Source organism: Tenrec ecaudatus, chromosome 16, assembly GCF_050624435.1.
Source record: "Tenrec ecaudatus isolate mTenEca1 chromosome 16, mTenEca1.hap1, whole genome shotgun sequence".
Lineage (NCBI taxonomy): Eukaryota > Metazoa > Chordata > Mammalia > Afrosoricida > Tenrecidae > Tenrec > Tenrec ecaudatus.
Genome location: NC_134545.1, coordinates 5,203,047 through 5,230,096, shown reverse-complemented (window position 1 = coordinate 5,230,096; position 27,050 = coordinate 5,203,047). Strand labels below are relative to the sequence as shown.

Below are 27,050 nucleotides of genomic sequence, written 5' to 3'. Positions count from 1 at the left end.
ATGGGCTAATAGCGAACCTATGAACTTGACCTGGACTGGCTGGGCTGTTTTATTGATGCACAATTACTTCATGGTATAAAGTTTTCTCTTATATATATATTAATGGCTCTGGATTTACTTCTCTAGTCAACCTGGAATAACACAGTCAGTGTTATACTGTACCCTGGCTGAGTAGTTCCATTGAGGGAGGGCTTGAGGCCCAATGTCCGTCTGCTATCTCAATACTCAACATATAAATATATGTACATAGACCTACATCCCTATCGTTATAGGGATGTATAATACAATTGTATATTTACATACATACGTTCCTATATATTTTTTATTTTTTTTTCGTTCCTATATTTTTACCTCTATAAATGTCTTTGCCTCCTACAACCTTCCTCTTTTTCCCTTTACTTTCCTTCTGTCCCACTATCATGTTCGACCTTGTGTCAGCTCTCTGTATCCATATTTCCTCTCGAATACTTTACACTTGATCAAATGCCTCCAGGCATTCTATATCTTCCTTACCATCAAGTTTAGATCTATTGTCCTTCCCTTGTCCCTGAATTTGTTGGCTCCGCACTCCCTTTCCTCTTCTCCTCCTCTCCCATTTGCCCCACCCCATCCACTCCCAATTTCCCTTCTGATGCTTCTCCTTGGGCTTGTTTACATTGCCTGTCTTATATAGATAGCCTTAGAAAAAGATCTCACAATTTGCCATGACTGGCTTCTTTAATTAGAAATGAACATGGCCCTTGAAGGGAAGAACCCAAAGTTTAGCCAGCCACAAAAACATCATCCGCAGGAAGAGGCTGGTAACTCTGCATTTGACATTTGGTTTTTCCCTCTTGGTTCATTCCTATATGTTCAAGATTTAGATTCCTAAGGCCTGCATCAGCATTTAACCAATTCTTTGTTGGTGGAAGGGGCTAGGACTGTTTTTGCCATACATAAACTGATACAGAAGTTATCACCGCGTGGGCAGGGATAGAAATATGATTCTGAAGCTTCTTCACATTGGAAGTCCTTATTCCCCACATCATCATGTAACACTGCCATTATCACTGGGGTCAACAAGTGTGCTCTTATCCCAGCCGTCTCACGTGGTCTTTGCCAGTTTAAACCTGTCCAGGGAATACCGGGCAGGGTGCTTTTAACCTGATCCAGTCAAGCTCAATCATCTTGAACCTAAAGAACAGATGGGCTTATCTGGTTTCTGGAGTGGTTTATAGGAGTGGTTTATACCTGCGTTCTTGCTTCGCAAATGCTGAAAGAATTTGTACAGCAGAAGCACTTTTGTAAACCCAAGTGGCTTTTATGCGGAAAAGGGAAGTTTAAGATATTCCAGGAAACCCCAGGGGCCAAGAGCAGGAAGTCCCAAAAGAGCACTCTGAGTGAGGTCTAAGAGGGAATTTAGGCTGGGGGTGTGCGCCCACGGCCTCAGTACCCCAAAAGAGAGACGTCAAAGAGGCTTGGCCATGCTGTGGCAGACTTATCTCCTCTGGCTGGGGAGGCATGGTTGAAGGTATTGGCTGACCTCATTGACTGAGTTTGGACACACCTGGGTAATGTCATGTGGCTGGGCCTAGTCTGTGTACACCTGGGCCTAGGGGGCTTGTGTCTGAGCCTGCTCAGTTTGGATTTTTCCATAGGTGTCTAATAGATGTGTCGGATTTCTTTCCAGTTCCTTTGTGTGGTCCTATGCAAGCAGTGGGGAGGCAACCTGGTTACCTAACAGGCTCACAGTCTAAAAGTTAAAAAAAACACATATCTCAATCTGCAAAATGGGTGCATGCGTTAGCTAGGAACTTTGAAATTCTGAGGGGTTCACTATCTGGTTGTTGGCCTCGTTTTTGGAATCAATTTGGAAACTAAAAAGGAGGACAAGAAGAGTCTCAACCAACCTTTTACACTTAGGAATGAAATAAACCCCCTTAGGAATGAACGGCTTAAATTGTTGAACAGATCAATATGCCGAATATGCCACCCTGGCAGTGAACCCAGATTTTTCCGGTCATAAGGGGAGGTCGAGGCGGGTCAAAGGGCGGGTTCTGGTCAAATTGGCGTGAAACCGGAAGTCCCAGATCTGGTCCGCTCAGATCCTTAGCCACCCGCTGCGAGGATAAACCCCCAGAGGCGGAGCCTCGGCCCCCGGAGGGGGAGGAGTCTGGGTCTCCCAATGGCAGCTTGGGAGTTCCTCCACCGCAGCCAATCAGCGCCGGGAGACGGTAAAATTTAAACACCACCCCCCACCTCCTTCCCTGAGAGCTGTCCCAAAAGCGTTTGTAGAAAGTGTGGCCGCTTGCCCCGCCCCCGAGGAGGCGGGCACGGAGGCGGGCTTTTCCTCCTAGCTCGCCTATCACCGTGGGCAGTCCCCCGAAGAGGCGGACGGAAGCGCCAATCAGGACTGGCGGCTCTACCGTGGCCAAGCAGTTGGCTACAGTTGTTGCAACTTTTTTCGAAACCTCTCTTTCCCGGGAGATAAGGGCGGTGACAGATCGGAGCCATGGCGAGAGGTATTCGCTCGGGGCACCGGTGCCAAGGCTGCCGGGCGGGGATCGTGCTAGTCTGAGGTCGGGGTGCGGGTGGGCAGAGCGCGGGAACGGGCGGGGGAGGGGCTGTCGCGGAGTCCACCCCTCGGGACCCCCAGGTTGCTCCCGGAGCCCTCCTTGTGCTTTACCTCGGTTTTCTCTCTCCAGAGGCAGCGGATCCTTCTATCCAAGAGCTTTGGCAACTCCATCTCCGCTTGCCTGCGGAGCATGGTTGTGGTAGCTCTTATTACAAAGGACCGGGTTTGGGTTTGCCCACTTTGAAGCTCTCTCCGGGTGGTGAAAGGGGGTGACCTAGAGGCGACGGCCCTGCCTGAGCGGCCGGGAGTGGGGCTGCAGGTGCTGGAGCGGTAACCTAATTCCCGAGGAGCGCCCTGAGTCAGCTGTGGGAGCAGACTAGGGCGGGGCGGAGCTGGATCGCTGGCCCACTTTAGGGGAAACGGGGTCCCTCGCACCTCCCGGGATGGCCTCCCCCATGAAGCTGTTGAGGACTCCGGCCCTGGGGAGATGTCTTGGTTTATGGCACCGCGGCAGGCGGCGTCCCAGCCGCAAGCCTTCCCTTGCACACTTAGTTTGCTGCCAGGACTGTCAAACCCACGTTATGCGGCAAAGTGATCTTCAGCTGGGGTCATTTCCAGCCGCTTCTCCTGCATGCTAAAGAGCCAAGGACTGATAGAATGACTTACTTAAAAAATAAGTTGGGGGTTTTCATTTTTCCTCCAGTGTCAAGGCATTCTTAGAGTTAAGTTTGTCGGAATTTGCCCCGTCTGCTCCCTATAACATTGACAGTGAATTAAAAACAATGATGCACTCGGCATATTTTTATGGGTCCCCTTTGTTTCCCTGGGCCCAGGATGCATTTGCATCATTTGTTTTCCCAGCATCCCTTCAGGGACTTTAGGGACAAACCTCCCCAGATGATTGGTGAAGAAATGAAGCATGGTGAAATTTAGCTTTCTAAGCTTCATAAGCCCCAGTCCCCACAGAGCGAATTAAGACTCGTGTTTCTTCAGCAAAGTGTGAAATATCTTAAGAGTATATTTAATATTCTCTAATTTTGCTGACATCCTAATAAAATGCTTCCCGGTTTGTTTTACCCGTTGAAGCTACCTGTTTCATACTCAGTGCTTTTAAAGGGAGAAGAAGGGAGGAAAAAGATAGCTTTAATTAATCCCTGGAGGCCCAGAACTAACCACTTTATCATTGGAATATTGAAAACAGGGACAAAGAACAATGATCACCAAGGGCATTTTATCATAAAGATGGTTTTCATGAGGTATTCCAAGTTGTTCCCATTTTTCAGAGATGGGAGTTCTAGTTCAAAGTCACGATCCAGAGCCAGGCCAGGCTGTGTCTCTCCCTTAGCCAAAGTGAATTAAGTATTTTCTCAGCTCCCATCTCCAACCCGCTCTGCTTGTTTATGGTTCTCCCTGTGTCACTTGGCCCCCAAATTAGGAACTCTAGTTTCTTTGGCACTGTGACTCTGACAAACTCTTTAATTGGGTGTTTAGAATCATTGTCAATGTTAAATAATTTCCAGTGTCCTCAAGATAAATGGGGTGGGGGTAGGGGGAGGCTTGTTAGTCTTTTCTAGAAAAACCAGGCTTTGCTCCTTACTGGCTGTTCCCGCCCTGTGTCTCATGCTCAAAATGTCTGGATCCTGGCATCTCTTCTCCTTCAGTTGATGTTTTCTAAACATGTAAATAATTACAACCCTAAGTGTATTCCTTTGAAGGGGATGTGCCTGCCACTGTCAATGGCCCTTGATTTTCCTCCCTCCTTCACTTTTACCATCTTTAGCTCTTTATCTCTGATCCCCAAGATCACAGATAAACCCTCACTCTGGATCCCACTGCTCTTAGAATCAAGTCCCCTGTCTTTGCTGTGGCCTACAGGCCCTACTAGCCCCACTGCCCAAGTGGGGCCCAGCTATCCCTGTTCCCCTTCTCTACAGGAACAAAGTAGCTATTTAGTAAGCCCGGTGATGGAATGAGTTGAGTTTTTTTGTATCATTCCCAGGGAAGCAATATCCTTTTTTCTTGGTAAAGTGCCCTCCTGTGCTTTAATTTTCATATCTGTAGGTAGGAATAGTAATATCTGTTGAGGAAATTGTTGGCGGGGACTAAATCAAATGAAATCCAACAGGGCCAAACAGGTAACAAACCTTCAGTGAGGGCTGAGATTCCAATTCTTGCCTTTGAATTATCCTGGGAAGTCTTTAGAGAGTTTTAAAATTTATCTTTTGATGGGTGTGTGGTGTTTGTGTGAGTTATCTGTATTTACATAGTCCCTGCAGGGAAAGGAAGGGCCGCTTTGAAATGTGTACTGAATAGTTTGTACTTCCACCTTTGAAGCCCTGGAGCTGTAGAGATAGAGTGGATGCTAGGCGTAGATTTGAATGTCTCCCCACCATTTGTGGGGCTTGCACACAAAGAGCTAAGGCAATGAGTGTATGGGAGGCGGTGCTTAAATAGCAAGTGAAGTGGTTGAGATGCTCTGGGTGACTTGTTTGGTCCCAAACCATGATTCCCATGGCAGTGTGACAACCACTGCGCCGCTTTGCACTTGAAGACCATTCTCTCACCCTCTGGCCTTGGGAGTATTCAGGAGTGGAGGTCAGAATAACTAGAGTTAGTGACTGGGGGTTGGGGTGGGGCAGGCCTGAACTCAAGGATGCTGAAGCTAGTTCTGGTGGCATTGCCCTTTAAGGAGCCCCAGTGGCTAGCAGTTTACACATCGACTGATGGCAGTGTTTGTTGTTGTTGTTGTCTTGTTTTTTAATGGAGATATAAGGTGAGGGAGTGACTTAAAGATAACACTTTTTTATCATTTTTGTTTGTCCATTATTGAAGGTGATCAGGGGGGTTATGGAACTGAATTCTGTTTGTTTTACCCATGAAGCTTCGGGGAGTGATTTGGCCGTAGGCACAGAGGCTTGGGCTGCCAATGGGGCATGAGGGGAACTCCCTCTCTATCCACAAGCTAGGAGCCCAGGGTGTCTTGTTTACATCCTTAAAACGCTGGAAACCCTTGGTATACAGTCCCCGCCCCCAGGGAAGAATGTAGAACCAGGATGTTATCTCTGCAGACAGAAAAGTTAGGTGACTTGCCCAAATCTGCCTTGTCACTTAATCTACCAAACTCAGTCATCTGAAAGGGAGCAATAGATAGGTTGGGGGCGCAGGCTTAAGGGGGGTAGTTGGCCTGCGCTAAAAAGACCTCCTCACTTCTCTGAGCCTCAGTTTATGCATCTGTAGAAAAGAGACGGGCCTGGTGCCTTTAACCCTTCACAGGGCCGTTGTAAGAGTGGAATGGGATAGCAGCGGGCTGAGAAGCAGGCAGTAAACTTGTGTGGTCACTTCCAGGGACCCCTGGGTGTGACAGCTGACCCTTCGCTTCTCAACTCCCTGGAGCCCAAGAATCCCTGTCCGTGAGGGCCATCTGAGAGGTTTTGGGCCTCCAGGATTTGCAGGGAAGGTGCAAGCCTTCTGCAAACGCTCCGGAAGCCAGCCAGCCGCAGGCACAAGGGGGGTCCGCGTCCAGCCGGCTGCCTGGCTCAGACGAGGCTCCGCAGCAGTGTCGGAGCAGGCGGAGGCTAAGGCGGAGCCAGCCGCCTGAGCGGGGCTGTCATTACCCGGTGGCCCACCCCTGTTCCCGGAGTGGCTGCAGCTCCGCGCGAGGGGGGCACCCGAGTTGGGATTCGCTGCGGCCAGCTGCGCCCCGCCTCCCGCAGGCCCGGGCGCCGCCCCGCCACCCCCTCGGCCCGGGTGCGGACGGCGGGCGGCGGGGACGCGCCCGCGCCTCCTCCTGCGTCCTCCGAGCCGGCCGGCGGGTGCCGCGGGGCGCTGCCGGGCCCCCTCGCAGGCCATGGGGGAAGGGGGCGCCGTGGGGCGCCGCCGGTCCTTCCCCGGGGCGCCGCGGCGGCGCTGGTGGCGGCGGCAGCAGCAGCAGCGGCGGCAGCGCTGGTGGCCGGGCCGCGGCTGCGAGGGCGCGGGGCGCGCCGCCATGGGCCTGGCCGGGCTGCAGGTGGGTGTGTCGGGCCGGGCCGCGCGGGGGGCGGGCGGCGCGCGGGCACCCGGACGGGCCCGGCGGTGGGAGGGCGGCGCGGGCCCCCGGCCCGGCCCCCGCGGGCCCCGGGCTGCGCGCGGCCCACCACCGCCGGGCCCTCGGAACATGGCTGCGGCGGAACCGCGTCCGCTCCCCGCGCCGCCGCGCCCTGAGCGCCCCCTCCCCCGCTTCCCCCGGGTCCCCTCTCCAGGCAGGAAGATGTCCAAGTCCCGCGCGGTGGAAGCGGCGGCGGCGGCGGCGGCGGTGGCAGCGACGGCCCCGGGCCCGGAGATGGTGGAGCGGAGGGGCCCGGGGAGGCCCCGCACCGACGGGGTAAGCACTCACTCCCCGCGCCGAACGCCCCGCCAGGCCGCCCGCCGGGACCGGGCCACGAGCACGTGGGCGCCCCCCAGGATCCCCGGCGCCCACGGCCGGCAACTTCCCTTCCTGCTGCCCGTCCACCTGGCGCCGCCACGAGCCTGGCTCTCAGGCCGCGGCGGTGTTTGACCTCGGAAAAGTTTCACTGTCTTTCTGCCGTTTCCCTGCCCTACGGCCCAGCGCCCCCAGAGGTGACTTTCCTGCTGGCTGTGCTGGGGCCCTCCCCGTGGCCCTCAGCGAGGCTACTGGGCAGGCCTACTGGCTTTCCCAAAGGGCCTGGCATTGTTTCTGGGGACGCCCTCTGCCCGTCTGCGCTTACTCAGAGAGGCCCCACCCCAGAGACTTCCAGTGGTAACCGCCGCCACCCCGCTGGCCTGCCAACAAGCAGCTTGCAGTGGGAGCTGCCCAAGTTCCCTGGCTGGAGGCGAATGGCAGATCCCTTAGCGTCCCTTCCCCCAGTCACTCAGAGAATGCCCCCACCCCCAGCCCTGGGAGGCTTCCTGGAAGACAGGGAGGTGCCTCCCTGCCAGGAGTTGAGAGGGGTGGGCTTGGGCACATGGAGGGCTCAGCCCATCCTGATCAGTCCCAGTGGTTCCTGGGATTGGCTGGCCTAAGCCTGGCAAGTTTGCTGGTGCACGCAGCCCCGCCCTTCAGACTCCGCCCAGTCTGTTTTGCCCTGGGTCATTGTGGCCACCTTGTCAGGAGATGTCTCCTAGCTGTACATTATTGTGTGCAGCTGGTTCTGCTGGTCACGTGAACCCTGAATGAACAGAGACAGAGACCCAAGATGTCCAGGAAACCTAAGCCCGGGGAATAAGAATCTAATACTAATATTCATTGTTCCCTGGAGCCCGAGGACAGCATTGCTGGAGGTCCAGGTTTCCAAACCTAACCCATGGCCATTGGGTCCATGCCAGCTCTGTACGACAGGGTGGAACTGCCCCTTTGGGAAGCCGAGGCTGTAACTCTTTTGGGGAGTGGAAAGCCTCGTCTTTCTCCTGGGAGCAGCTGGTGGTTTCAAACTGCAGACCTTTTCTGTTAGCAGACCAGTACGTAACCACTACACCATCAGGGCGCCCAAGTTTCCAGAGATGATGTGAATGTTTCTGTCATTTGTAATGCTCTTTCCACTATCCCCATACCCAAATGGAGTGGGCTTGCTATGTTCTTCCAGCCTCTTTCAGAATCCACATTTGTCTTTTTAGGAGAACCTGTTTATCGGGCAGTCCAAGATTTACTCCTACATGAGCCCGAACAAGTGCTCTGGAATGCGCTCCCCACTTCAGGAAGAGAACTCAGTTGCACATCATGAAGTCAAATGCCAGGGGAAACCTTTAGCTGGAATCTACCGGAAACGAGACGGTAAGCCACTGCAGGCTGTCCTAACCGAGAACTCAGTGCATGCTGGGTTTAGAGGCCCTCGCTGGCTCTTCACGGTGAATGGGTGCTTGGCTGCTAACCTAAAGGAACCCCACTCAGGGGTGCCAAGGGAGCCAGCCCAGGGATTTACCTCTGGAAATGCCTTGAAGGTCTGTCAGCTCTTTCTCTCTCTCTCTATGCCTTGAAGGTCTGTCAGCTCTCTCTCTCTTTCGCTCTCTCTCTCTCACACACACACACACACACAAAGTCACTGTGAGTTACAACCGACTCGAGCAATTGCCTTGGTTCCTTCTCTTTGAGCCATGTTCTCACGTTGCTCAGAAACAAACCAACGGAGTGTGAGTGGCCTTTCCAAGAGTCTGCCTCTCCTGCAAGCTTGAGAGCTTGGGCAGGTTGCAGACAGACTGCACCTGACCCATGGTTACAGAGAAAACGCATGGGCGGCCATCACCATGGCTCAGAGTATAGACACCAGCATCCCAGGTTCTGCAGAGCCAGGCGATTACGGCAAAGGAACTCCCATCCTGGTTATGACTTGGTTTTGACCCCATTCTAAAGGGAATCATCCCTCTCACGTGTTCAGTATCCCTCACGGAGCCAGCATGCCCTGGGCTGAGAATCAGAGTTAAACAGAGCTTGTACACCTATGGAAGATTCTGTCTGGCCCCTACCACATGAAGTGGAAACTTGCCAGAAACCTCGCTTGACTCCCAGACTTCCCTGGTGAGGTTGGCAGTTGGGAGGTGACCTTCCTCAATTCACCTGACTTTCTCAGTTACAACTTGCCTTAAGGAAACAGAACCCCTGGCAGCCAGGAGTCCCATGCAAGAAAGCCTTATATTTTTACATTCATCGACAGAAAGGCAATTGTGATTATTTTGCCCAAACTCCTGGGCCAGAATTAAGAACAAGGCTGGGGGGCAGGAGAAGGAATCCCCAAGGCCCCAGGGTAATACATCAGTCTATCTTCAAAAGACTGGAGTTGAGATCCTAGCTCTCTCACTTAAAAAGAAGGTGCTCTGAGCAAGTTACCTAGCCCCTGGTGGTGCAAAAGGTTGCAAGTTCAAGGAGAGGCAGAAAGGTATTGGGCAGAAAGACTCGATGTCCTTCCCCCAAACCACCTATGAAGTGCAGGGGGAAATTGAGCTGATACCAAGGGCTCAAGTATAAAGCAAATGGTTTCAGAATGATGAAGGCTACCAATGTGCTTGACACAATGGATGGATGTATGGATTGTGATAAGAATTGTATGAGCCCCAATAAAATGATTTTAAAATACAACAACAAAAACCTACAAAGCACAGTTAACACTCAGCAGCAGCAACTGGCCAATCACAGGCATGTGTTCTGAGGCTCTCTTCTCTCATCTGTTAGCTGGAAAGGAGTTGTAGTGGTCCTACCTTGCAGGGTGACTAGGCTCTGAGGTGGCCTGTCACTGGGCCAGCCCTTCTGCACAGGGGTGACCCTTCATGCTTACCTTGGCATCTGCTGCTTGTGGTCTCCCTCTGGCCCCCTGAGGGCACTATGTAAAGGGCACTCGTCCAGGCTTGACCTCTTTAAAGGGGACCAGAATGTGAAAGATTCCAAGCAATCCTCTGGAGGCTAAGTTAACGCCTACACTGATTTGCCACATGTTTTAATCTGCCATTGAGTTGATTCTGAATCCTGGCCTCCCGGGTCCAGAGCAGAGCTTCACGCCATGAGGTTTCAGAAGCTTTGACCTTCCAGAGCAGTTTTCCAGGCCTGTCTTCTGAATGGTCTCTGGGTGGGCTTGAACCTCCGTCCTTTCAGCCAGCCAGCGATGTGGGGTTAGTGAATACCGACAATGAGAATTTCGGGCCATATGTCCCTGGGCCATAACCCTGAGGGCCAGGTGCCTGGGCCTGATTCTCAACCTTCCTGCTGTGACGTGAACCCAGGCGTCACGTACACCTGCCTTTCCTAGCCTCTATTTTTACCCAAGGAAGGGAGAAGAGTCTGACGTTTCCATTTATTCTTTGGGGTGGAGATAGAATTCCCATAGCACAAACACCCTCGTGGAAAGGGCACTGCCGCAGCGTTTTCCGTCTGTCCACAGAGTGGTGTGACCGTCCTCACTGTCGAGCGCTGAGGCTTTTCCTTAACACTAAAGAAAACCCAGCCCCCAGCAGCAGTCCCTCCTGGCGCCCCTCTTCCCTTCCGCCCCTGCCAGTCTACTTCCTGCCTCGGGATCGGCCCTTTCCGGGTGTTTCATGTCAGTGGAATTGGCTCCTTCCTGATCTTTTGGGCCTGGGCCCTCACGCTGAGGGGCCTGCCTTTTCAGTTTTCCGGGACAGCATAGTGTGCTGTCAGGAATTCATCTCTAAATTAGTTTCCCTCGCGTGGCTGGACATGTTTTGGGTATCCATTCGTCAGTCTGGATATTTTTTTGTTTCCACTTTTTGGCTATTTAATGAAGCTGTGAACGTTCCCGTGTAAGTTTTTTTTTTCTTTTTACGTGGACAGATGTTAGTATTTCTCTTGGGTACCTGCTTCAGAGCAGAACTGCTGGGTCATACAGGGACTCCAGCAGAGCCCTGGGGGGCTGACCACACGGCCAGCCATTGAGACGCATCAGCCGCTCCTCGGGAGAACGACTGAGCTGTGTCTGCTCCTGTCATGATTCACCGTCGCGGAATCCCTGCATTGGGTTGTTTGGAGTCTGAGTTGGCCCCGTGGCAGTGGGTTGGGTCTGGGTTTGGCAGGATAATTCTATGGCTGGCCTTTAGAGAGGCTGGAAAAATCTTTTACTACATGGAGACAGCATCTTACATCCCTATCCACCCATGCAGTACTTGTTACTAAGGAGCAATGAGAGAGTGAATTTTTCACCTACACCGATGGCTTTGCCATTCTTTTTCGGGGTGCACCTCTGAGTACCACCGTGGATGCTGGGTCTCATCCTTTTTCGAGAGGGACCGCTGATCCTTAGAGGCTGAGGTGGGGTCCCTGCTGGGAAAGTGCTTCTGCTGCCTCCCTCCTGTCCAGCATCCTCATCAAGCCTCCCCTCCTCTCTAGGAATTAGGCTTCCTCTGGGATCTGCAGGAGCCCCAGTGGCACTGTGGGTTAGGCTTTGGGCTAACCACAAAGGCAGCAATTCAAACCCACCAGCCGCTCCTCGGGAGGAAGATGAGGCTGGAAACTGTGTAGCGTCGCTGTGAATTGGAATGGAGTTTGGGTAGCTGTGGCTGGAGCTCTCAGGCCAGAGGGACAGTCTGCCTTGAGGCTCTCTCCGCTTCAAGACAGAAGCCTGAGTGGCCCTACCCGGTGCCTTGGTCAGAAAAGGTGCTAACTGGTCATCCACAGTAAGGGAGTGGGAGAAAAATGTGAAATGCAACACAAACATATTTTTGAAATGGGTTCACCAATTGGCTAGAGATTGGCGGAGCCCTGGAGGCTCTGTCCTTCGGCTCGCCTTTAGGTCCTGAATTGAACTGATCCCTGAGGCTCCACTTGCGGCCAGGTGATAACCAGGCGTATCCAGGGAGACCTGCTCTCCTGAACCAACCTTGCGCCACCAGAATGGCAGCTGGGAAGGTAGGAAGGAGCAGGAAAGAAGGCCAAATGGAAATAAGGAATCCAGGGAGGAAGCAGGAAGTGTGTTGCTGCACCAGGACATGGATGGCCGGTGTTGGGATCTGCTGAGTGGAAAGCCCATTCACTCTGTAAACTCACCCAAATTACAATAAAAAGCAAAGCAAACAAAATCTCTAGAGCCTCTCAGGACAGCCACCATGGACACCTGGTGAGGTGATCAGGGGGCACTGCTGCCCGCCGCAGCACCCCCGCCCCTGCCCCCCGGTCTTCTCCAGGCCTACTTTAGAACGCAGCCAACCGTCCAACAGGATGGCAGAGGGCCGAGTCAACCCATGTCCTTCCCACCTTCTGCCCACAGAAAAGAGAAACACTGGGAGCGCCCTCCGGAGCCCCGTGAAGGCCGAGGAACAGAAGGTCAAAGACGGCAGGAGAGGCCCACTGGTCCCTTTTCCAAACCAAAAATCTGAAGCAGCAGAACCTCCCAAAACCCCCACCTCGACTGGTGGTTCCACCAACGGAGCCATCACCAAGCCCACCCTGAAAAAGCCCGGCAAGGGCAAACCGACCTCTAGAAAAAAGTAAGTGACCCTTGGAGTCCCCCTGGCCCAGGGCTGGGGCTGCAAGGAAGGAGCAGGTCACTCCCCACTGGGCATCAGATTTGTCAGGGGACAGGAGTCGTTGCTTCCTCAGCCTCCTGCTAAGCAGTTGTTGGGCTCTTGGGTGCCTATAGGGTAGGCATAAGTATTAATGCTTGTTTCCCTTCCCCCCTCCAGAGCTCAAGGAAAAACACAACAGAACCGCAAACTCACAGACTTCTACCCTGTCCGAAGGAGTTCCAGAAAGAGCCAGACAGAGCTGCAGGTAGGGCTTGCCCCCCGTCGGGTCGTATGGTGTTGGCTGTTTCTAGTGACTTTTCATTGTGTTTTTGGTGAAATGTGGCACACCGACTCAGGTTCTTATTTAACAATTTCTATTCATACTGCTCCTGAGCGTGGTGGTGGAGTGGGTTAGGTCGGCGGTTCAAGCCCACCAGCTGCTCCTTGGGAGAAAGCTGAGGCTGTCTGCTCCTGGCAGAAATCCTAGGGAGCCGTTTGATTCTGCCTTATGGAGAGGGATTTATTTTCCTTAGAGGCTGAGCTGAGTTCCCTGGTGGCTGAGTTGAATTTGAACCTGTGCCAGTGGGTTTTGTGGGTTTATACTTTCCCGTTTGGTGATGGGTTAAGTTGTGCACAATGTATGTCATACCTCACTGTTTCCATCGCCCCAGCTTTTGTTTTCTTCCTCTGCATTGCTCCAGTCATTGTTGACTTCTTGGTTCCCCAAAGATTTCAAGGGGCATGGTAGTCATAAGTGAGAATGATTTATTGTGTTTATTTCATGAGCCACTCTACCTTGGGCTGAAAGGTAGTCTCAGAGTTCCAAGTGTTAAGGAGCATCCGTGGAGATAGGCTCGGAGGTGCCTGCGGTCTCTATGGGTCCAGTAAGTCTGGCTTCTCTTAAGGCATTTGGGGTTTGTATGACCTCTTCCTGCCATTTATCAAGACCCAGCTCTGATGTTCCTGGTCAGAACCCTTGGTCGCGGTGGCCCGACACCTTCCCCGGTCTTCGGTTCTCTGGCCTGGGAAGGCCGATGTGCATGTGAACTGTCACGTGGCTTTACTTACCGTGGGAGTAGGCAAGCCTGCCCGCACCTGGGTGTGCCCAGCACGTGACCGAGGCCTGTTTGTCAGAGTGTGTTTTTGTGGGAAATGAATGGCAGCTCTTCCAGAACTCCTCGGAAGGTCCAGGTGCAGCCTCGACCAGGGGGTTGGACGTGCCAGGGAGAGGCCTGTCTGCTCTCTGGGAGGTTCCTGTGCTCTGCGGTGCATCCTGCCGGCGGTGAAGAGCGGACCTACTCCTGAGTGCTCTGTGCCCCGACTTGCCCGGCCTTAAAATGGGGGCAGTGTGGGGTCATGGCGATGACGACCTTGGAGGTCCTGTGAGTTTGGTCCCACACTTCTACAATAAAGGGATTGCCGCCGTAAAGCAGGTCATGCTGGGAGTGGGGGGTTTGGTGTTACTGTGTCCCAGGACCTAGAAGAGATGTGTTGCGATAGTCTGGAACTGTGCTGCAGCATGGTGGGACAGTCTGAGGTACTGTGAGCGTGACACTGTGGCCCAGAGACAGGAAGTGACCACACCCTGGTGGAAAAACTGGCACCGAGTAGATATGCCTTGTCTTCAAAGAGCAATAAAATGAGGCATGTCCTTAAACACTTCAATGCAGGTTAACCACTTAGAACCGTGCCTGGCATGGGTTAAGTGCCAAATAGTTCTTCCTGTCACCTTTGCTTCCCTGGTGGTGTCATCTGCCTTGTATCCCACCCAGCTCCCATCCCTAGGGACGAGGGAGGACGGGAAAATGCCAGTGGGCAGGTGGGCTAGACTCTGCTGGCCTCGCCTTCCTGTGTTTGCCAAGAGGCTGAGTGATGCAATAGGTTCTTGGGTGCCAGGAGGTGTGGTGTTCTGGCTGGTGGGGGTGGGGTGGCCCTGTGGGGGACAGGGCCGCCCCCCTTGTCCCCCCTTGTGAGTGAGCCCCTCTGTTCCCTGAGCTGCTTTGGGAGCAGTTCTAATGATTGCCTCCCTAAGGAAGAGATGGGATGGGGGTCGGGGAGGGAATTCTGCTTCTCAAGCGTTTCAGCCCTCGCATAGCCTGCTTCCAGTTTCTATTTGAAGCCTGCTGGTGGTTTGGTGTGATATTCTCTCCCTCCACCCCCACCCCCACCCCACCCCCATGAGACTTCCTTTTAAAAAATGCGAACAGAAAAGCCATCCTCCCCCTACCTGGGAGTGATGCTTGGCTTTATTTGCCTGGAAAGGCCGTGTCTTTTGACCCAGAATGAGTCGTTACCAACGCTTTGCCCGCAGGAGGCGGTTGTGCCTGGTCATCCTGACGGGAGCGCTGCAGAAGGGCGAGGCCCATGCTCAGCCGCAGAGCCCAGGAAGCCCCACGGTGGGGTGGGCCCTGTGGTGTGTCCACGCAGGGAGTCAGCCCAAGTGGGCTTGGGGAGAGTGGCTGTGGGGTTCAAGACCCGGGTAGCTTTCAATTAAAAAAGAACTTGTCTGTGGGGAGGCGAGAGAGGAGGGCTGCAGTGGGGAGGCTGCCACGTGCTCGGTCTTACAGCATGAGCAGGATGCCCACGCTCGCTCCCCCGCAAGCTGGGTCTGCAGTCGCTTACAGCACTTGGACGCTGGGTGTGATGGGGGAGCAGGCAGTTCCCCTCACCATGTGGGACTCTGCTGAGAGACTGGTAGACTAGGGGTTTGGCTGAGTGATGAGGGGAGATTATTGGTCAGGGTGACCAGGAGGTTGGTTGTTCGGGGGAGTGAGGGATCATTGATTCTCCTGTCTGCCCTGGGTATTGGGGGTGCCCTCTGGACGCATCTGCAGGGGAAATTCAGTGCTGCCCTGACTGCCCTTCTGAGCTGGCAGGAATGGGCTAGGGGCCAAGTGGGAACAGGACACAAGAGAAGGGTGTGGGTAGCCAGGGGTGGCACTGACATGATCAGCTTTTTTGCAGACTGGGCAGTAAGTCTGAGGGCAGGGTGGTACGATCGAGGTGCACCTATGGGTCTGGCTGCGGGAAGTGTGGCTGCAGCCCAGGATAGGGCACTTGTCTGGCCCTGTCTGAGCTTCTTCACTCCCTATCCACATAGGCCCCCTTCCCTCCTGAGTGCAGACCCCACTGCCTTCCGACCACTCTGGGCTGCTGGCTGACTTCTCCTGCCACCAGAGCCCCAGTTTCCAGAATGAAATCCAAGTCGTTTGGCTCTGCTTTCTAGGCCACCTGGCCTGGTGCTCAGCCCAGCCTGGACACCGCAGGCACCACGGGGCAGTTCCCACCTGCAGGCCTGTGCCCGTACACTTTCTCCCGGCCCACCTGCTTCTCCGAGCCACCCTGCAATGAACCACAGGCACGCCTTGTTTTGTTGCGCCTCCGCAGTTGCTGCCCGTTTGCCGGTGGAAGGTTGGGGCCTCCCTGCTGCCAGCAGGTCTGTCGGCGCCATTTTCCCCACAGGGTGTGCTCGCCTCCTGCTCCTCTGTGCCATGTGGTCGGTCACTCTCCTGCCAATCCCTCAGGAGTTTCTGCAGTGCTGCTGCTGCATGCTTCGTCGCTACAGCCAAGGGGCCGCATCACTTCTCTCTGCGCCACGGAACCCCCAGAAATCCTTTAGGGTGGTACATTTGGCATATTGGCGTGATCTGGAAGCGACCATCTGCTTCCGGGTGTGGGTTTCTGTGTGCAGTGGTTGTGGCTTCCAGAGGCTCACTGTGCCACACACTATTCTAGGTCAGGTGGGCCAACGAGGAGCAAGATCACACCAGGAACTCAGATTCATTCCGGGGGCCGAGATTTACAGTGGGGGATGGTCCAGCCAGGGTCGGCGCTCTGTTCATTGATTAAAAACGGGGCAGTTGGGCTCAGTGGTCAGAGAACATCTCTGTGGAGGTGACGTGGAGTCGAGCTCTGGTGGTGGTTCGGGTCAACCACGGGGCCGCTAACCACGGGTGGGTGGTCTCAAGCCCACCAGCCTGCAGAGTTGGACACCGGGTTTGGGGCAGAGTAGAGGCTAGCCCTGCACCTGGTGGGGGGAAGGGCATTCCCGGCATGGTAATGGCCTGTGCAAAGGTGCTGAGACCGAAAGAAACGTGGTCTTTGGATGAGCCAGCACTTGTTACTGGAGTGTGGGAGGCAAAGGGTGAGGGGGAAAGTGAGGCAGGCGAGATGGGGCCTGCCTCGGCAGACCCTCCCAGGCCACCCGTGGAGTTTGGATTTCATCCCTGTGGCCATGGGACTTCTTAAATGAACTCTGTATCTTGTACTCATTGCAGAGTTACAGAAAAGTCGCCAGGGCCACCCAGAGAGCTGCTGCAGCCCTCTCCACAGTGTCCGTCACTGTTGGCAATCATACATTATTGTCACGGTACTTTTGCCACAAGTAAGGCACTGGCTTTGGCCCCTTACTCTCCAGTAAACTCACCAGAAGTGCCCCCTCTGGCTTCTTGGGTGGAGAGCACACAGGAGGGTGGCCAAGGTGGCTACCATAGGTGTTGAGCAAGAGCAGGGCTGGCCCGGTGGGTGGGCAGCACTGGGGCTGGAGAAGAACAGCTGACTTGGGGGCAAAAACAATGACCTGTTTAGTGGCTGTCTCCTGGAGGTCCCGGGGACGTGGCCCTGCCTACCTCTGTCCTCACAGCACCTATAGCAGTGCTCAGCTCATTGTAGGTGTCCACAGACAGGTGACCAGAGAAATCTGGAGTGCACAGGCTGGTTTTGCTTTCTGGCGTGACGTCCTTATGGTCCCCTGTGGAGAGGACTGTGCTGGGGAGCTGTGCTGGTTTGGGGCTAAGGTAATCATCCCTGTTTGCTCTCTGGAAGTGCCCGTGTTCCCCACTGAGCCGTGGGACTGGGCTCAGGGATGAAGGGGTGGCCTGAAGGACAGTAAGATTGGGGGTGCCCACTCCACCCGGACCTGCTATGCAGGGCTGAGCCGCCTCTTCCAGATAGATGGCCCTCCGTCTATAGTAAGTGATCCCGTGGATGGCCCTCCACCTATAGTAACTGCTCCCATGGACGGCCCTCCATCTATAGTAACTGTTCTGTGGATGGCCCTCCACCTATAGTAACTGCTCCCGTGGACGGCCCTCCACCCATAGCAACGGCTCCCGTGGACACCCTCCATCTATAGTAATGGCTCCCGTGGACAGCCTTCCACCTATAGCAACGGTTCCCATGGATGCCCTCCATCCATAGCAACGGCTCCCGTGGATGTCCTCCACCTATAGCAATGGCTCCCGTGGACGCCCTCCATCTATAGTAACTGCTCCCGTGGATGGCCCTCCATCTATAGTAACTGTTCTGTGGACAGCCCTCCATCTATAACTGCCCTGTGGATGGCCCTCTACCTATAGTAACTGTTAACTATGGATGGCCCTCCATCTATAGTAACTGCTCCCATGAACAGTCCTCCATCTATAGTAACTGCTCCCGTGGACTGCCCTCTATCTATAGTAACTGCTCCTATGAACGGTCCTCCACCTATAGTAACTGCTCCTGTGGATGGTCCTCCATCTATAGCAGGAGTGTCAGACTCAACGCAGGCCACATCACATTTACAAATTTTGTTACATTTATATTTTGAAGTGAAAATTCAGGAATTTGGATAGGATAATTAAAGCACTATATAATTGTTTTTACTAAAACATTAATTTTATTTAATGTATTTATAAAACTAAAATTATTATGTTTTACCCTAAACTTGCCAGTGCTTTTCCTCTTACCTCTTATGCTGGGACTAGAAAATATAACAGTAATTAATGAAAAACAAAATGTTGGACAGCTGACAATCGTGGTGTACAATCATAATGGCTTCCCCCTAAAAATGTGAACTAGCGCTGCCGCTAGGTATGATTCATAACAGCACAACCCAGAGCGCTCTTTTTAGCCTTTTCACTATTGGGGTCTGTTTACATTACGTGACACTGAGTGGCAGGCATATTGCTCCAAATGTCGCCGGAACAGAGTCAGCACGTTTATACACGTCCACAGGCCCCCAGGAAGGTACTGCGCCAAGTGTAGACTTGTCTTCAGTAGTTAAAGGGTCAGTGAGGGGATTGTGTGTACGGTATTGCCTTGATCTCCCCTAAGTGCTAGTTTCTTCATAACAACTTTTTCTATTTTCATTTTATTTCAGCACATCATGAGCCACAAAACATTATCTCGGGTTTCATGTGTCCCACAGGCCGCCAGTTTGACACCCTGATCTATAGTAACTGTTCCCATGGATGGCCTTCCATCTGCTGTAGAAGGTTCTCAACCTTCCTAAGACTGCGGCCCTTTCATACAGATCCCCATATGATGGTGCCCCCCCCCAACCATAACATTATTTTCGTTGCCACTTCATCACTGTCATTTTGCTATTGTTATGAATCGGGCGACCCCTGTGAAAGTGTCATTCAACCCCCCAAAGGGGTCGTGACCCACAGGTTGAGAACCACTGATCTATAGTAACTGGTCCTATGGATGACCCTCCATCTAGGGCAGTGGTTCTCAACCTTCCTAATGCCAAGATCCTTTAATACAGTTCCTCATGTGGTGGTGACCCCGTATGTGAGCAGACATGTATGTGGGCGGACCTGCCTGGAGACGAGTCAGGAGTGTCTTGGTTCCTAAGACCATCGGAAATATGGTCTTAGGCGACCCCTATGAAAGGGTCATTCGACCCCCACGTTGAGAATCGCTGATCCATAGTAACTGCTCCTTGCGGGCAGAACAGGGAATCCACGGGGGCTCTGGTGCCCCGTCTGGGACAACCTCCTCAGCCCCAGCCCCTTCAGTGCTAAGTCAGCCTCCCAAACAGAACATCCCCGTGAACCAGGGTCTGCCGCCAGGCCACTGCAGCGTCCCTCTGCGCCTCGGCCAGAAAGCTGACACTTTCCCCCTATGCTTGCCCTCCCCACAGTCTGAAGAGAGGAGAAGAATCGACGAGCTGATTGAAAGTGGGAAGGAAGAAGGGATGAAGGTAAGGGACCACAGGTGCCTGCTGCATTTTGAGCGAAGGCTTCAAGCTAAGCCCTTCCATGGCTTTGACTCTTCAGTGGCTGCTAACTTGTCAGACGCTTGTCTGGGATAAGGGGACCAAATACTAATGAACAAGACATAAGCGGACATATTGTGCGAGAATATTACCCTGTGGGACAGCTTTTTTAAGACTATGGTACAGTATAGGTCACGCAGAATGTATACTTGAAACCAATAAAACGTGCAGTTCTGTGGTACTGAGCAGGTAACACAGTGTTACCTCACTCTAGTTGCCCCAGCTCTCCCGCTAATCTGTTTATGGATTTGCCTATTTTGGACATTTCCTGTAAATAGAATTCCATAATATGGGGCCTTGTGTGTCCGGCATCTCGCATCCAGCAAGACGCTGGAGGAAACTTTTAAAACAACCCGTTATTACATTTTTCCTAAATTATGTTTTCCTTGGCAATAGCCATGTCCAAGACGCTGTGTTGTTCTCTGAGTACATCAGATGCATCTGGGTGGTGCGTGAGAGGTGAGAGGCGTGCTTCCCCACGGGAGTCATTCTCCTCGTGGGAATTGGATTCGGAACACCCACATCCCTGGGTCAGAAAGCTTTTACGGTTAATGTGCTCCTGAGCCGTAAGTTTGTGCTTCTTCAATTTCTTCTGGGAGGTCTTTCTCTTCCGTGCAGCCTCCTCTTCTGGTTTATGAGCAGTGTGTTCTTGTTCAGTCAGGATCATTTCAGCCTGGACCAGGGGTGCGGGGAGCTCATCGATGGGCTGATCAGCCCACCAGCTCTGTAGGTCCAGTGGCTCATCATGGGGGCTTTGTTCACCTGGTTGTGTTCAGTGACCAGAGATTCCACCTCTAAACCCTGAAGTTCAACATGACTCTGCAGTTTTAACCATGTGCAGCAAAAAACTCAGCACTCTTTTTGGGCCACTGGCCCTGGGTCCAACCCCACTGTTTAGCCTGGGCACACCTACCAACGCCACCATTGTAACGTCGGAAGGGCACACACTGCTTCTGCAGAGTGACATCTTTCAAGTATTTGGGTGGCCTTCCAGATAGGCAATATTGTTGATGGGCCTGGGCAGTTTCACAAATGTCCTTAAAATGGACCTGAAGATTCAACCTTCTTGATTCACATGATTTTGTGAGGTTTTCTTGGTCAAGTGAGTAACAAACGATTTTGGCAGATCAGCTTAGGTTGCTACAGGAAGAGGAAGAGCGGTGGATCCTGGGAGAATTCGTGGTCGCTGAACTGCTCGCCAGAAAGCTTCAGTTTCAGATAGATAGATTAGATAGATAGATGGATGGATATGGATAGATGGATAGATTAGATAGATAGAGAGATAGATTAAAAATAAATACATTTTAAAAATAAAGCTTCAGTTTCTAAACCCCATCTAGTGTCAACCAACTGGCAGCCCCCAGGCCCCTCAAGCAGCCCCAGTCCAACCTCTTATATTACAAAGTGAGGACAACACAAGGACCCTGGATTAGTTTTGGACCACTAGCTGCAAGGTCAGTGGCTCAAACTCACCCGCTGCTCCACAGGAGACAGATGAGTCTCTGCCCCATGAGGTTGGACGGCCTCAGAAAACCCTGACACAGAGGGACCAGAGTCGGAATGGAGTCCGGGCAGTGGGCTGAGTTTTTGGCTTTGTGGAGAAACACAGGATAGGATAGGATAGGATAGTAAGGGGCGACTCGGAACACTGGGTCCTGAGATCAGGTATGATCAGTCCTTGGAGAGAGAACACACCTGCTTGGAGCCTGGCCACCGAGAGGAACAGAAATCTGAGTAGAGAGGGCATTTTTGGGACCTTCCCTTTGTGGAAACACGCTGTGTCTGCAGAGCACAGTGAGCTGGTAGGCTTGGCTTGTACATGGATTTCGGTCCCTGCCGTGCCACTGCCTCATGTGGCTTAGGACACTTGGCTTCGCCTCTCTAAGCCTCGGTCTCATTTGCAAATGGGTCCATCCCTACTACACAGTTGTTTGTCGAGGATCTGATGTAATTGATGTTTTTATTGTTGTTGATTATCACCAATTAATTGAGGAAAGAACAATCTTTTCAATACATAGTCTTGGCACAATTGACTGTTGCAATTGTAGATGGTAATATTTGTACATATCTGCATAATATAATGGATCTATGAACTGCTAAAATATGTCTGAACCCCCAATCAAATGGTTTATTAACTTAAAAAAAAGAAATAAAAAAGATATACTTAGGCCCTCATCATGTCACCCACAATAGGCTTTTAGGAGAAAATAATCAAGACCGTGGATATGCAAAGATTTCTTCGATGGGGACTCTTTAAGGGCATGCTTGAAGGTGGACTGTGTTGATGCTGCGCCCCACTGCATACCTGACAGAGCCTGCTGAGCTGTGCTCTTTGAGAGTGGGTTTTCTCCACATTCACGAACGCCCCAGGCATGCACGCAGGCAGTGCATCCTGTGTGCTGGCCTTTGGCACCAGCCCCCTCTCACCCTCTCCTGACAGATTGACCACATCGATGGCAAAGGCCGGGGGGTGATTGCCACCAAGCAGTTCTTGAGGGGCGAGTTTGTGGTGGAGTACCACGGGGACCTCATCGAGATCACCGACGCCAAGAAGCGGGAGGCCGTGTATGCACAGGACCCCTCCACGGGTTGCTACATGTACTATTTCCAGTACCTGAGCAAAACCTACTGGTAAGTCTGCTCACGCGGTATCAAGGCTCTCTTCCCGCTCCAGGCAGACTACGCAGCCTGAGAGTATCCTCGCTTAGATCTTATTCTGTGTCCGCGGTGTGTCCCAGTCTTAATAGTTGGGGTTGGAGCTGTCCTGGGTGCCAGATGAGAGAAGAAGTCCCGTGAAGATGTGCTTCTCAGCTGGCATGGCCTATGCCTCCTCGTCAGGGCACTTGGTTCGAGCCCCTCAGGAGGTTTCCAGCCAGAGGAAGGGCTGTTTGTTCCTCTGCTTATTCTGTAACACTTGATCGCTGCCCCTGGGGTGGGGAGGATGCAGGCAGTTACTGTGCTCAGCAGCCTGACGACCACAGGCTGGCAGTCAGAGTTCACCAGAGGGGCCTTGGAAGAAAGGCCTGGCAATCAACCTCTCGGGAGAAACCAGCCCCTGACACACTGGGGAGCAGTTCTACTCTGACGCCTCCCTGCTCAGTGAGCCCTTGTCCACGTGATGGCAGCTGTGTTCTGGGGTTTTTGTTTTGATTTTTAAGGTAACTCCATAATGAACCCCTTGTGCACTCCCTCCTCTGACCAGAACCCCTCTCTGCTTACACCCCTAAAGCCCACCACCCTCGGGTCCGATTCTTACAGTGCCCTTCTCTAGTGTTTCTGAGGTTGTTCGTCTTAATGGTAGCAGACAGCCTCATCTCCCTCCTGAGGAGCAACTAATGGGCATGGGTTCGAACCACCGTGGACCTTACAGTTAGCAGCCTGCAGCCTAACCCACTGGTGGTGCTCATAGAAATGACTTCCCCACCTTTTGGGGGGGGCCTATTGTTGGTTGGGTAATTAAACTGCCCTCCGGAAAACGGAGATAAGTCGATGTCGCGCTAAACGCCATAGCACACAGGACGCCTGCCCCACAGGTCCCTTTGCTGGTGTAACCCTCTGTGGTCCTGTCCCCCTTCCCTCAGCGTGGATGCCACCCGTGAGACAGACCGGCTGGGGCGACTCATCAACCACAGCAAGTGCGGGAACTGCCAGACAAAGCTACACGACATTGACGGCGTGCCGCACCTCATCCTGGTGGCCTCCCGCGACATCGCCGCCGGCGAGGAGCTACTGTACGACTATGGGGACCGCAGCAAGGCCTCCATCGAGGCCTACCCGTGGCTGAAGCATTAACCCTCCGGCCTCGCTGGACAAAGTGCCCTCAAAGGGAGTCGGGGTTCTTAATTTTTTGGCTCCCACCCTTTTTTTTTTTCTTTAACTTTTTTTCCTTTTTACACACTTAAATCTTAGTGGATGACTTCAGATGTTTTTAAATATATATATATTAAGATGCCTTTTCACTGTAGTATTTAAATAATCTGTCACAGGTTTCCAAGGTGGGCTTGTACAGATAGCCTTATATTACCAAAACTTTTATATCCGCGTTGTTTTTTCTACCTTTTTTGCATACAAGCCGAGCGTTTGTGCTTCCCGTGCACGCGGTCGCAGACCCCGCGCAGGTTTTAGCAGAAAGAGGCAAACACCACGGACTACGGAAAGCCGAGAGGTTCCCCCCGCCTCCGACTGACGAGCCAGGACTCCGCCCCTCCCCGAAGCCCCGCCCCCGACGGCAGGTGCACGCAGGAAGACGCCGAGACGCACGCAGGGCACGTACGACGCCGGGACGTCTCCAAGCTCTTGGTCTCCCTGCGCGCGCTGAAGTGTATGAATATTTTTAAAGAAGGTTTTGCAGTAAGCTAGTCTTCCCCTCTGCTTACTTCTCGAAAGCTTACTGCCGCCCCGGCGCCAGCCGCGGGTCTTCACTCTTCCATCGGCTGCCGCTTTTTCCCTTTTTGTTTTTGGCACCTCGAAGCAAATCAGGGCAGGTCATCAGACTGGACAGGACATGGGCCCGGGGAGGGCGGGAGCGGCTCTCGCCTCCGCCCACCCCACCCCCGCCAGGGCAGGTTTCCGGAAACTTGGGTTTAACTCTTTATAGAAATGTGAACACTGAATTTATTTTAAAAGAAAAAAAGACGAAGAAGAAAAATCATTAAAAAAAAGAAAAAAGACAAGGGGGGGGGAACACCACGGAAAACAACTTATATGTACATAGATCTTGAAATGAGTGAAATTGCAGCGGGTGGGGGTGGGGGGATTGGGGACTATATTTTGGGGGGGCTAGGAAAGACTTGAGATGGTACTCTATTCTAATCAAAAATAAAATTTTGTAGTGGGCTCCGGGATGACTTCCCTGCCCTACCTCCTTCCCACCCCACCTGGTTGTGTTGGGTGGAAAGGTCCAGACCTGCTGCTGAAGCCTTGCGAGTGACAGACCATCCGGTGGCCTTCCTGTGAAGCAGCAGCCATCAACTGATAGGTGAATCTACTAGTCTGGATGTATGGGGTCCACCCTATGGCCACCTCCTCCAGCCTTAGGCAGGATGCCAGGTGCCACAGGGCAGTGGGCTGGGCTTCCTGTGGAAGCAGGTGAAAAGTCTTCACCTTGACTGACTGGCTTGAAGGCAAGAGGAGCAGTTGCCTCACACCACCATCCCCACCCAAAACTGGTTTACTGTTGATCTTCAATCCAGGGGGACGGGTTCCAGAGCTGTGACCTGGGGTCCCCTGCCCACTCTGGTCCCAGGTAAATGTGAATGGAGACAGGTGTGAGAGCCTGTCCTCCTTGATTCCCCCTAGGCCTCATGATGGTGCTACCTAAGAAAGTCTTCCCGCCCCGCCTAGCGGTCATGTCAGAAGATTCCCACAGCAGCGTGTAGGTGTGAGATGAAATGTCTTGGATATACCTGTTTGTGGCTTAACTCTGTATTTAAAGGAAAAGACATAAACTTGAAAATGATTTGTCATCATCAGCCCAAAACAAACATGAAATGAAATTAAAATATTTATTGCCAGGCAAGGCCCCGTGTCTTTCTGTTCTTATGGGGTGGGTGTAGAGGAAAGTGCGGGTAGGTTTTCTGTTGGGTGTATTTTATGATAGCGTCACACCGAATTGTGAGTCTTAAGTTTGTGTGCAGGTCGGTACCCTTTCCTAATTCACTGCCATCAATTCTGACTCATAGCAACCATATAAGGCTGGAGAATTGTCCCCACAGGGTTCCAGTCTTCATGGGAGCAGACTGACTAAACTCACTGCCCTCAAGGCCAATGCATAACAACCCAGTAGATCTGGGTAGAATTGCCCCTGCGGGCTCCTGAGACGAATTCATGACTGGAGTAGAAAGCCTCATTTTCTTCCACCTTAAGAGTGGCTGGTGGTTTCAAACTACTGATCTTCAAGTTGCCAACCCAGTGTGTAACCACTACACCACCAAGGCTCCTGTTGGGAGCAGGCTACCTTATCTTTATTCCAAAGAGCAGCTGCTTTCGAGCCACCAACCTTCTCTGTTGGCAGCCAAGTGCTTTGAGTGTACACCAGGGCCCCTCTGTCATAGCCTCCTTGGGAACCAGAAAAGCATACTGCTTTGATTTAAAGCAGTGGTTCTCAACCTGTGGGTTGTAATCTGTTTGGTGGGTTCACCCGATTCATAACAGTAGCAAAATTACAGTGGTGTAGCAATGAAAATCATCTTATGGTTGGGGGGGGTCACCACAACATGCACTTGTACTGAAGGGTCGTGGCATTAGGAAGGTTGAGAACCACGGGTTTAAAGTGTGCTCCTTGGTTTGTTCATCCATGTAATGGGGGTGAGGTGGGGTTGGTCTTCCAATGGCTGTGAGGATTAGTTTCAGCTGCTGTTATCTGGAGGGACCAGTCCCTGGAAAAGAGCATCATACTGGATCAAGTAAAAGGACAACAGAAAGGAGGAAAACCCTCCAGGGGCTATGGAGGGCCACGGGGGTTCGGTGGAACAGAGGACTGAAGTAGAGCAACACTTCAGGAGGCCGGCACAGGCCTGGCCTTGCTTCCTTTTAAATACAGCGTTGCTATGCGAGTGAACCAACGGGAACACCACCACCACCACCCATCATGGTTACAGGGTTCTCAAGGGCCACAGGGTGAGGGGTGGATGTTGTGTGTGTCAGGGGGGTGAGAGGCCTCAGCCCAAAGGCGCTGCCCAAGGGTGTTCTAGGCCAGACTTGTCAAGCCTGCTGAGCTTTCTTGGCAGGCAGGTAAGTTAGAACTTGGATTGTTGGATTACGTTGTTTGTACCTAGGCTCAAGTTTTGTTTCTGGTGGGGGGGGGGGGGCTGGAAAGCCCCTTATGCATTAGATTCCTTGTGAGTACAGTGTAACGGGAATATCGCCCACCTCGGGGTTGTGTGTGAGGCAGTGTGTGGAAGGACTTATACTGGCATTTGGTGGGGCAGGCAGGGAAGCACTGTCCTGATTACTGTTGCTGCCCGTATCACCCACCCACAGGCACACCATGCCCACCCAGAGAGCCTGCAGAGCATAAGGGGACTACACAGTTGGCAGAAATTGACAAGGGGAACCTCCAAAAGTTTGCAGGAAATCCTCAGGCTGTTTTCATTCCATTTCTCCACGAACTGTGTGTGACAAGCACGGTAGCATGATCATTACTCCTTTGAGCCAGGCCTGTTGTTGGCACAGTGGTCTGTCCCCTCCTTGCCACGTGGCTTCCTGGCAGGCACTGGAACCTGTCTGAGCCATGGTTGCTGGAGTCTGTGAACTGGAGATCAGTACCGGTCCCCACACCCGCTGTGTTGCTCCAAAGAACAAATGAAGACTCCACAGAGCAGGCGTAGAACAGTCCAGAAGCTGTTACCAAGAAGCCTCCCAGAATGTGCTCAGCATCTCATTAGCTCCTCTGCAGAATGCAGAGCCGCCCACTCACTCAGCCTATGTTTCTGAGGCACCGAGAAGACCATTACCGCACTCTGACCACCTCCGAAAGCAGGAGGCGCCTTCCCATGGACAGTGTCCTTGAAGCTCTCC

At 52.8% G+C, this 27,050-nt stretch overlaps 2 protein-coding genes across 3 annotated transcripts; one reads left to right on the top strand and one right to left on the bottom strand.

The window, feature by feature from the left end:
• Nucleotides 1-879: 879 nt before the first annotated feature.
• Nucleotides 880-1,044, bottom strand: LOC142429123 (diphthamide biosynthesis protein 3-like). The gene has a single exon (XM_075534107.1). The coding sequence runs from the start codon at nucleotides 1,042-1,044 to the stop codon at nucleotides 880-882; it is 165 nt and encodes a 54-aa protein (XP_075390222.1).
• Nucleotides 1,045-2,395: 1,351 nt separating this feature from the next.
• KMT5A (lysine methyltransferase 5A) lies at nucleotides 2,396-24,270 on the top strand. 2 transcript variants are annotated; one of them, XM_075534560.1, is made up of 8 exons: nucleotides 2,396-2,501; nucleotides 6,793-6,914; nucleotides 8,165-8,321; nucleotides 12,253-12,472; nucleotides 12,668-12,755; nucleotides 19,398-19,457; nucleotides 21,973-22,163; nucleotides 23,114-24,270. In XM_075534560.1, exons 1-8 carry the CDS (start codon nucleotides 2,492-2,494, stop codon nucleotides 23,322-23,324), a joined length of 1,059 nt encoding a protein of 352 aa, XP_075390675.1. In that variant the 5' UTR covers nucleotides 2,396-2,491; the 3' UTR covers nucleotides 23,325-24,270. The 2 variants fall into 2 exon arrangements, with proteins under 2 accessions (XP_075390675.1, XP_075390674.1); XM_075534559.1 differs by lacking the exons at nucleotides 2,396-2,501; nucleotides 6,793-6,914 and adding an exon at nucleotides 6,344-6,560 and having other exon boundaries at nucleotides 23,114-24,269.
• Nucleotides 24,271-27,050: the final 2,780 nt, after the last annotated feature.

Bases quoted from the DNA above. Each gene is read 5' to 3' on its own strand.
- LOC142429123 (XM_075534107.1), bottom strand. From the start codon at position 1,044: ATGGCAGTGTTACATGATGATGTGGGGAATAAGGACTTCCAATGTGAA.
- KMT5A (XM_075534559.1), top strand. From the start codon at position 6,402: ATGGGGGAAGGGGGCGCCGTGGGGCGCCGCCGGTCCTTCCCCGGGGCG. The intron at 8,322-12,252 runs GTAAGCCACTGC...TTCTGCCCACAG, and splicing joins AATCTACCGGAAACGAGACG to AAAAGAGAAACACTGGGAGC. The intron at 22,164-23,113 runs GTAAGTCTGCTC...CCCTTCCCTCAG, and splicing joins TACCTGAGCAAAACCTACTG to CGTGGATGCCACCCGTGAGA.